Here is a 10490-nt window from a genome sequence, read left to right as displayed (position 1 = left end):
TCTCTCTCTCTCTCTCTCTCTCTCTCTCTCTCTCTCTCTCTCTCTCTCGGGAAGAAAGCCTATCTTTCAAGCTGCAGTTGGTTCCCCGCTGATGCTTCCATACTGTGAGGAGCTCCATCACCATTTACTGGGCTAAAGACGGTACCTACCCCAGACCTCCTCCAGAGCCCTGTCTGGAAAAGAGGAATGATATGGCCTAGGCTCAGTTCTCCCTATGCAGCCTTCTCCATGTTCCAAAGGCTGCTTGGCTGAATTCCTTGAGGGGACCTATCCCATGCAGAGCCTGCCAGGCTGGCCGGTCCTCTCCACTGTCTAATTATATAGCCAAGAGTCCTAGCAGCTGCAATCCATCAGGGGGACTTCTCCAGGACAAGACTGAGTAGTAGCCAAAGGCGACGCTTGAAGTAGTACTCATAGGGAGGTGCATAGTATCATAAAAGCACGGAATGGATGTCGCCTGTCTTATACGTAGGGATCCCAAGCTTGGAGTGGCAGGGAATACTCAATTCCAGTCAACCAATGGAAGCCAAACAAGATAGATACGGAGACCAGGGGTTAGAAAAAGACTGGGGTTCTGGAGAGATGGCTCAGTGGTTAAGGGCACTGGATGCTCTTCTAAAGGTCCTGAGTTCAAATCCCAGAAACCACATAGTGGCTCACAACCATCTGTAATGATATAGGATACCCTCTGCTAGTGTGTCTGAAAACAGCTATGGTGTACTTACATATAATAAAATAAATGAATTTATTAAAAAAAAAAAAAGACTGGGGCCGGGCGGTGGTGGCACACGCCTTTAATCCCAGTACTTGGGAGGCAGAGGCAGGCAGATTTCTGAGTTCGAGGCCAGCCTGGTCTACAGAGTGAGTTCTAGGACAGCCAGGACTACACGGAGAAACCCTGTCTCGAAAAACCAAAAAAAAAAAAAAAAAAGAAAGGAAGGAAGGAAGGAAGGAAGGAAGGAAGGAAGGAAGGAAGGAAGGAAGGAAGGAAGGAAAAGAAAGAAAGAAAGAAAAGAAAAGAAAAGAAAAGAAAGAAGACTGGAAGGCAGGGAGGGCCCTTAAAGGAGCTTCGTTCTGGAAGCTACAGTATGTTTTAAGCCAAGACTGGTGGCCAGGGTCTGAGTGCTGCTTCATTCATGCCCCAATGTCTGATTGCCAGATCCTTGCTGGGTGCTGGGGTGTGGCCAGAATAGCAGCTCTGCTGGCAGGAGTGCAGATCTGGCCTTTTCTGCGCATCTCCCCAGTGGTCTTGGGCCATCAACCGAAATCCAGCAGGCTCTAGAGTACACAGCCAGTATCTGTTCCTGTGCCTCACGGGCCCCAAGTCTCCTTGGAGAGGTTTGTTACCCACACTGGTTTCAGTGTGTGCGTGTATGTGTGCACACACACCAGAAGAGGACAACTCAGATATGGCTCCTCCTTTTTAAGTTTTATTTCATGTATATGAGTACACTGCAGCTGTCTTCAGACACACCAGAAGAGGGCAGAGGATCCCATTACAGATGGTTGTGAGCCACCATGTGGCTGCTGGGAATTTAACTCAGGACCTCTGCAAGAGTAGCCAGTGCTCTTAACCACTGAGCCATTTCTCCAGCCTCCTTGTTTTTTGTTTTTAAGACAATGCCTCTTTTTTGTTGTTGTTGTTTTTTTTTTTTTTTTTTTTTTGAGACAGGGTTTCTCTGTGTAGCCCTGGCTGTCCTGGAACTCACTCTGTAGACCAGGCTGTCCTTGAACTCAGAAATCCATCTGCCTCTGCCTCCCAAGTGCTGGGATTACAGGTGTGCGCCACCACCGCCCGGCTCAGAAAAGTCATTCTTGAAATAGATGTTAAAGAGTAAGTCCTGCCTATGCCTCCTGACTGCCATAGCTGTCTTAAAATGGCATAAGGAATTTTTTGTTAATGTATAATGTATGTATATGCCATGTGTGTCAGGTGCTGGATGAGGCCATCAGATCCCCTGAAAGAGCGACTGTTCTTAACCATTGAGTCGGCTCTCTATTCCCCAGGATTTTATTTATTCTTTAAAAAAAATGTGAAATGTGTGTGTGTGTGTGTGATGCACATTAGCACGCTGCTGCCCTTGGAAGCCAAAGGCTTTGGTTCTCATGAACTTGATTTGTATGAAGCTGAGTGCTGGAAACCAAACTAAGGTCCTCTCCAAGAGCAGTACTCTCAACCAGTGGGCCATCTCCACCACCTAAAACATGTTAAAAGTTTTTTTGTCTTTTTTCTGGTTGTTCTGTATATGTCTGTGTACCATGCTGGATATCTGTAGAGTACAGAAGAGGACACTGGATTCTCTGGAATTATGGTTATAGACAGTAGTGAACCACCATGCAGGTGCTAGGAATTGAACTGAGGCCCTCTGGAAGAGCATCTCTCCAGCCCCTGGTTTGAGGCAGGATATCATATAGCTCAGGCTGGCCTCTTGTCACTTCCAAGTGCTGGGTTGGAGCATGTGCCACCATACCTGTTTGGCTACCTCCATCCCCAGCATTTTCCCCTTTTAATTAAAAATAGACTTTTCCCTCTCACATAATCTACCCTGATTACCCCTCCCTCTACCTCTCCCAGTTCCTTCCCACCTCCCTCCCCATCCAGATCTGCCTCTTGTTAGAAAACCAAAAAGCCTTTAAAGGACAATAATAAGATAGAACACATCAGAGTTGGACAAAACAAACCAACAGAAGGAAAAGAGCCCAAGAGTAGGCATAATAAAAATCAGAGATCTGCTCATTCACGCTCTCAGGAATCCCATAAAACCTCTCAACTGGAAGCTACAGTAACCGGCAGAGGACCTGGTACAGACCTGTGCTTGCTGCCTCCGGCTCTGAGTTCGTGTGAGCTTTGAGCAGGTTGATCTACAGGGCCTTTGTGCTCCTTCAGCCTCGTTCCCACAGGGGTTTGAGGGAGACCTCCTGTTTAGGGTTGAGTATTCCAGAGTGTTTCACTCTGTATGTCTGGCTGTGGGTCTCTGTATTTGTTCGGATCTGGTGTAGGAGGAAGCGTCTCTGATGATGGCTGACCAAGGCACTGATCTAGGAGTATAGCAGAATGTCATTAGTCTTTTTGTTATATTTTTTGAGATTGGGTTTCTCTGAATAGTGTTGCCGGGCCTGAAATTCTCTGTATACCAGGCTGGCCTTGAGCTCAGATTGGCTTGCTACTGAGTAGGTGTGAAAGCTCTATGTAGACATCAGCTCATCTTCTCTCTGTTCAATTGAGTTATATAGGTGTTGTCTTCAGCAATAGGGCCTTCCCATCACTTTGTGGAGAACAACCTGTAGCCTTGGCAACAGCCTTAGTTGTTTGGGAATTCCCATGGAACCCCTTTGGCCAACAGCTCAATCAGATGTGACACAATACCAGTACTGGGAGTTTCATTTGATGAAGAGAGCCAGTTGGGGCTGTCTCCCCCACTATTTGGTGATTTCATTTAGATTACTTTCATATATGTATATATTTAGGAAGTTCCTACTGTATTAGGTTTCCATAAAACTCTTCAAATGGCTCTTAATTTTAGCTCCTCTCCTCTCTCCACTTGATGCTTCTGTTCCAGCTTTCACCCAATCCATAACTATCTTTCCTATTTCCCCCTCCTAATGATATCTGTCCCTAACTCATTTCCTTACTGTGTATCTAACTTTTGTGGTTCTTTGGATTGCAGCTCAGTTATCATTGACTTGACAGTTAATCCTCACATATACCACTTGCCTCTGGTGATCACACTGCTAGCACCCCCACATCACAGGAGACAGACGTGCACAGTTACATGTTTGCTCTTGTGCTGTTGAGTATGGAAGGCATTAAAGTGGGCATCCATGGGGGGTAGCATCTTAGCTAAAGCAGGGACAGTGAGAGTCCCACAATGTGCCTTGGGGTCTAGGGGATGTCAAAACAAGGTAGAGTCAAGAAAACGCCAGGCAGTGGCGGCATACACCTTTAATCCCAACATTTGGGAGGCACAGACAGGTGGATTTCTGAGTTCGAGGCCAGCCTGGTCTACAGAGTGAGTTCCAAGACAGCCAGGGCTACACAGAAAAACCCTGTCTCAAAAGACAAAACAAAACAACAACGGGGGGGGGGGGGTCGAAACAAAACCAAAACCCAGAAAAACACTGAATCCTGAGCCCTTCTGGAGCTTCCTGAATGTACGCAGAAGTCATCTGAAGTCAAGGGATAGAGGCGGTCTCAGAAAAGGTTGAAATCCAGAAAACAAAAGTGGCCCAGTGATCACCCTGGCTAGGAATGAGTTCTTAGACGGAAGCAGCAGCAGCATGACCAGTTCATTTTGCCCTCCAGAGGGCACCTGATACTAGACAATGAAGCTGAACGAAGCCTGGAGGAAAAACACTGCCTCACATTACACAGCCTTCAGCATCAGTGAAATTAAGATTTAATGCCAGTACAGAAAGGACATAAAAAAAGCCCACAAGCCCAAGTATGTTATGTTGAAATTTTGTAAGGAAATAAGAACTCAGGTCTGTCCTGTGGCTGAGTGTTATTACTAACAGATCACTCAGGACAGGGGTGCAAGGAGCCAAGGATCTCCATTATTGCTGTCACTCAGCAGCTACTAGCATGGTCACCTAGACAGAGAAGGTGGCTGCAACCAGCATCATGGAAGGGTCCAACGGCAAGTACTCCAGGAGTTGTGTTCAAACCTTTCTCCTTAGCAGTCCACCTCTTTCCTATCCCTACCCCTCATCCCATGATCTTTTGGTCATAGCAAGGATGCTTAGAGCCTCACTGCCCCTTCACCAAAGACCTGGGGGCAGGGGAGGGAAATGTGAGTGTCCACATGTGGTGTATGACAACACCAAAGCCTGCAGCAGACCATTTGGCATTTGCACTTCACCATTGTACTATCTTCCCCAGGCCTGGTTCAGCTTGAGTCAGAAAAGGAATATAGCATTTTTATTAACTACTTTAAGTAGAACAAACTAAATACATATTTAACAGTTTTGGTTCATTTATACAGTACATTAAATAAGTTATGCACAGAGTTAAGTAACAAAAGTTCCTATTGAGTCAAATGACAGCGCACAGAAAAACCAGACTCAAATGCATCCTGCGGGTGGCTTCACATTCGTCACCCGCCTCTGCAAACCATGCTTGCAGGATTGGCTTTTATTTACATTATTGGTTTTCTGTATGGATGGAGCCTTTGTAGCCTCATCAGGAACTTGGAAAGCCACAGGAGTGGAACGAAGGCCTTATATCAAACAGCCCTTTAACCATTCAATGAACTGTTGCAGCTTCTTCCTGGGAACTACAAGGCAGGGACTGGGCTGTCCCTGACAGACACCAGCTGCACATGCCCTTTTTGGTATAAGCATTGACAGTTTACACTGGGCAGCTGGAGGCCTGACAAGACGGGGTCTGAGTGGGAAGTACCACCTCTTGGGCTGTGGAAGGAAAGATGGCAGAGTGAATTACCACCCACCATCTCAGCTTCCTCCTGGCTCATACTCGCTCCATCATCTTTGGAAATGGGTGTCAACATGAGGCAGAAGCAGGTAGTCAGCATTTTGGCTTTAAAGGAATATACTTGAGCGGCCAAGCTCTGCTGAGCAGCTGCTGGATCAAGGATCTTCCACAGCTGGCCATCTGGCCCACAATGGCCAGTTCTGTTCGTTCTGGCTTTTCTCACATTTGGTTCAAACATGCCACCACCTAGTTCTCTGCAAATAGCTAACATTCATCAAAGCACACTGGCTTAGTCTCCTGAGCCAGGAGCCTGGAAACCTTGGTTCCAGTCCAGTTCTGAAGTAAGCCTCCAAGATATGTCCTATTTGTAAAGGTTTATTCAACCCGCAATCCTGTCTGCAGATTCCAGAACGAAGGCCATCTGCTCATCCCTTATGCTCTAGGAAGAACCACTAACACACACTTGCAGTTGTGTTGAGGCCTCACACACCTGCTGAGATAGTTTCTAGAACCACTCAGAAAAACTGTCTTCACTCTCTCTGAGAAGGTGAGGAGAACACAAGAAAAACGGACACTTCCGCTTTGAAGCTAAAAATGTTGGTAAAGTTGACATCAAGATGCAAAGCACTTCCTGGGGTAAAATGGGTAAAGGACTCCCCGTTACAGAAAACTGGCAGTCAATGCCTGGACAGACCTCGGGGCCAGACAGGTTGTTGCATGCAGCTCCGTGGCAGCACATAACTTAGTGCCTTAGGAAAGAGCCACTGTGCCTGTGCCCTTACCACCACCTCCCCTCTGAGCCAATCTGAAGGAGCTGCAGGGACCCTTCAAGGAGTCGTTTTATGGGATAGGTCTCATGTAACTCAGGCTGGCCTCAAGCTTGCTAATCTTAAACTTCTGGTTGCCCTGCTTCCGCCACTCAAGTGTTAGGATCACAGGTAGGACAGCCATGGCTGGTTCATGTTACACTGGGAATTGATCCATGAGAACCATGCTACCAGATACACCACGTTCCAAGCCAGCATCAACAACTTGTCACCATTTTCTGCAGTGAGAATAGTGCATGACTTCCAGTTTGGCTACTTTTGTTATCTACTTCCTGCAATTTTATCCCTCACTTGGTCCAGGATGACTAAGCCCTGACCACTGTTGTTCGCCAGATAGTTGCTGCAGAGGCCAAGCTCTGAGCAGCCTGAGGCTTTACGCTCCCTCCCAGCCTTGTGGGGTCATATAAGCAGACTAGAAATAAAGACTTGTAACCCCACCTCCTCCCCCAGGTGCTGCTGCTGCTGCTCCTGCCAAGGGAGGAACTGGAGAACTGCAGAAAGGAACTCCTTAAATCTGAGAAGTCAGTCCTAAGCAGATGCCATGTAAGAGTGATGGTGACCAGAGGCAAGATAGAAACAAGTCTGAGAACTGAACTATATAGTGTAAAGGACTGTCCGAGTCTGAAGACAGACCTAGGCAGGACACAGAAGTCAAATAGCCCTCAAAGGCACTATCGAAAATCGGACTCTGTCAGTCAACCATGTAGTAGCCCACAAAGGTAGGCTAGATGTTGTTGTATTCCCAAACCTTTGCTGTTCAAATGATCTCCGATGTGGTAAGTAGTGTACTGGTTCTAGCTCTTTATTCCAACTCTCTGGAGTAGTCCTGTGGCAAAAAGATTTTAACACTTAAAAGGTGTTCATCCATTTACCAATGAATAACTGATCCAGGGTACACCACGAGACATTCTCAGATTCTCAGAAGCCCATGATCTTCTCTTAAACAGTTTTGTGTCTGAGAGTGTGAACAAGTGCTGTCTGGTACTAACTCTATCCAGTAAAACAAAATTGTCCCCACTAGACTGATGGGATGGGACCAGGGAGGCCAGGCTGCACTATGCTGTCTGGTAAGCAGTGGGTCTTGGGTATTCTATGCTAAAATAACATGATTTTAAAGGTCTAAGTTTCTAAGTCTGAAAACACTTGTTCCAATAACCCTTGCTGAGTATTTTTTAAATCAGCCTTAACTGTATGCAAGGACAATACATCCATACTTTTATGGGGCAAGGGCTAGTATTCAGACTTGGTCATGAAAAGTGACCACAAAAAAGTGACCATAGCTTCCAAAAGCCAACAGGATCAAAGACAATGCCTTATCCCAATTGACTGCATGGGGCAAAAAGATTCTGGAGTGGCCAAGGCAAGGTGCTGGCAGCTGACCAGCTTCAGATGGCAAGGGAAAAGGAGAGCAGTACTTGGCCTGATCAAGGGGGCCTGGCAACGACTGGGTCAATGTTTCCAAACTCTATTTGGAGAATCAGATAATTAGAAAAGCTCCTGAAGATGGAAAGAAAAACAGGTCAGACTCTTCAAAAGCAGTTCCCATTTTTCACAAAGTCTGAGCTGTGAGGGATACTATCAAACACATAGCACAGAAAAAGGATGTCAAGAATGTCCACCTGATAATGAACCTATGAGGTGGTGTCAAAACCAGGTGTGAATAATCCCACCAGGGTCAGGAGCACTGCCTAGGTGCCAAACAGAACCTACACGCAAGAGACATCCCCAAGGATCCAGACATGCACAGTCCCAGAGAGAAAAGGACACATAGAACAAGGTGACTGTTTTAAACAGTCAAGCAGTGGCAAGGGGTTTGCATTTCCAAGGTGATCCACGGAATATTTTAGTTTGGCCAACATGCTCAGAGAAAAGACTAGCACAATGATTTTATCCTCTCTTAGACCGATCCATGCGATAGAGATTTTTTTTTTTTTTTTTTGCACAAGCAAAATCAAGGGAAACACTGGAGTTGGGGGGAGGTTCCAAACATGGAGGCGGCCAGGGTGGAAAATCCTGTCCAAAATGATCCATGACGCTTGGGAAGACTAATTTACTTTTTTTTTTTTTAACCATTACTAGAGATTTTACTGAAATAGTGACTTCTTTCTTGCATTTCTGGGCATCTTAAAAGCTCTGAGTGGCTCAGGAAGGAGTCCTGAGTACTGCTTTTGTGCTACCCAAGTCTTTTTTTAGGTCAATCAGTGTCACCTTAGGGTGGATGGATATGGGGCACAAGGTACTGTTTGAAGGCAGGGGAAGGGAGGGCCTCCTCCTAAGCCTGCTACCAGTCTTCAGGCCTCTACTACAGACAGTGTGGGACACTGGTGCCTGCTGGGACACTGCTGACAATCTGCTGATGCAAGGAGTTGGAGGGAGCTGGTGTATACACTGAGAAGGGGCTGCTTATGCCAGCTTTAGCTGGAAGAGAAACCTCAGGAAAGCAATGGAGTAGGCAGCTCAAGCTACGTCCTGTATGCAGAGACTATACATTAGTTCTTCCAAGGACACGCGGCAAATCCCAGAGACGCTGTGGATGCCTCTTGGATGCTTCCTGCCACTTCCTTTCTGCTGATGACCCCACAGCTACTTGTCCTCAGAGCCAGCTCACTGGCTCCAGCATTCTGCCAGGGGAAGGGGTCATCAGGGCAGGCAGTCTGTAGCTCAGAGCCCGTTGGCATCGATGGCTGTCACAGAGGCAGGTGTTGAGGACCGTGAGGTGGTAGCTGAGGTCTTGTCCAGGGCTGGGCTGGGCACACTGCAGTCAGCAGACCTGGCTGAGCCCCGCCCTCCAGGGAGCAGTGGCCGGCTCTGGCTATGGGGACTGTGGCCATGTAGACTCTGGCCACAGAGGCGGTGGTGCCGTTCCCAGTCCTTATGCTGGCAGAAGGAACCACAGTAGCGAGCAATATTGCAGCCACTGCATGTCTCACTGGCTTTACGGCCACAGTTCCAGCAGTTCTGCAAGACACAGGCATCAGTTAGTGGCTGCTGACATCTTGAGGGGTAGGCTTGCCATTGTCACTTGTCATCTGCATGGTACAGCAAGGGCTCTGGAGCTATAGACCTGTGGTAAGTCTCTGAGGATGACTTTTAACTCTCTTGGTTTTTGTTTGTTTGTTTTTTGGATTTGGTTTTTTCATGACAGGGTTTCTCTGTGTAACCCTGGCTGTCCTGGAACTCACTCTGTTGGCTGGCCTCGAACTGCCTGCCTCTGCCTCTGCCTCCCAGAGTGCTGGGATTACACCTCCATTGCCCGGCTGACCTTTGATCCTCCTGCTCTCCCTCCTAAAGTGCCAGGGTCACAGGTATGTGTCACCTGGGTCCAGGTTTCACAACTACCTTCTGAAGACCATAAATTCACATATGAACTTGAACAAACATTTTCTATAGCTCCAAATGGAGGAACTGTCTTCAGCATTTCTTTTGTTTTTGTTCCCCCCCCCCCCCCCCCCGCCACACCCCCAGACAGTGTTTCTCTGTGTAGCCCTGGCTGTCCTGGAACTCACACTGTAGACCAGGCTGGCCTCGTGTGCCACCACCGCCCGGCCGTCTTCAGCGTTTTTATTGACAATAGTTGATCTTTTAACTAAGACTTTTAAAGGAATATAGGAAAACAGATTTTTTTTTCCCTCCAAAAAGTTACCTTCTAGGGAACCCAGATGGATGAAGAGGGCGGTGGCTATGCTGCTGCCTCCTCTGTCCTCTGTACCTGTTTCCCTCACTGTTAAGTCATACAGCAGATGGCTGAGGAGAAACTGTAGTCTGTTCTCAAGGCCACTCAACCCTGAAGTCCCTGAAGTGGACTCTGGGCATTTTCTTACTACTTGTTACATTTATTACGGGTAGGGTAAACGGCCCTGAGGCTTAGCAGAAATGGCACCTACGGACAGTAATTCTATCACAGAATAGAAGAGCCAAGAAAGGTTTCCTGTGGGCTCAAGGAACAGCCATGAAAGAGGCATCAAAAACATCCCCTTGCTCCAAATAAAAACAGGCAAAATGTTTATTGTTTAGTCACACTTCAAGCATTCCTCAAAACTTGAGTTATAGACTTAGGTCAGTATTGTTCTGTGGTTAGTGTGCAATGGTTATGAACCTTCTGAGGTCAGAACTGTGATTCTAAAGTTTCCTTTGTTAAGCAGAGGCTCCCAGTTATGACCTGTATCACAATTACCTGCGGCTTGTCAACAGCTTCGGGTCCTAACTAGACCTCTGGGAAGCTCTGGACCATA

At 47.1% G+C, this 10490-nt stretch overlaps 1 protein-coding gene across 7 annotated transcripts in view; it reads right to left on the bottom strand.

Annotated features, from left to right (window-relative positions):
• Nucleotides 1–4896: 4896 nt before the first annotated feature.
• Cbfa2t2 (CBFA2/RUNX1 partner transcriptional co-repressor 2) overlaps nt 4897–10490 on the bottom strand; it is a 99821-nt gene continuing 94227 nt past the window's right edge. For all 7 annotated transcript variants that reach the window (XM_052183996.1, XM_052183995.1, XM_052183994.1 and 4 more), the window contains one exon: nt 4897–9216. In XM_052183996.1, coding sequence (XP_052039956.1) covers nt 8920–9216 — 297 coding nt within the window. In that variant the 3' untranslated portion in view covers nt 4897–8919. The remainder of the gene's footprint in view (nt 9217–10490) is intronic.

Source organism: Apodemus sylvaticus, chromosome 5 (assembly GCF_947179515.1).
Source record: "Apodemus sylvaticus chromosome 5, mApoSyl1.1, whole genome shotgun sequence".
In the NCBI taxonomy this organism is placed as follows: Eukaryota; Metazoa; Chordata; class Mammalia; order Rodentia; family Muridae; genus Apodemus; species Apodemus sylvaticus.
This window is presented reverse-complemented; position numbering and strand designations above follow the sequence as displayed.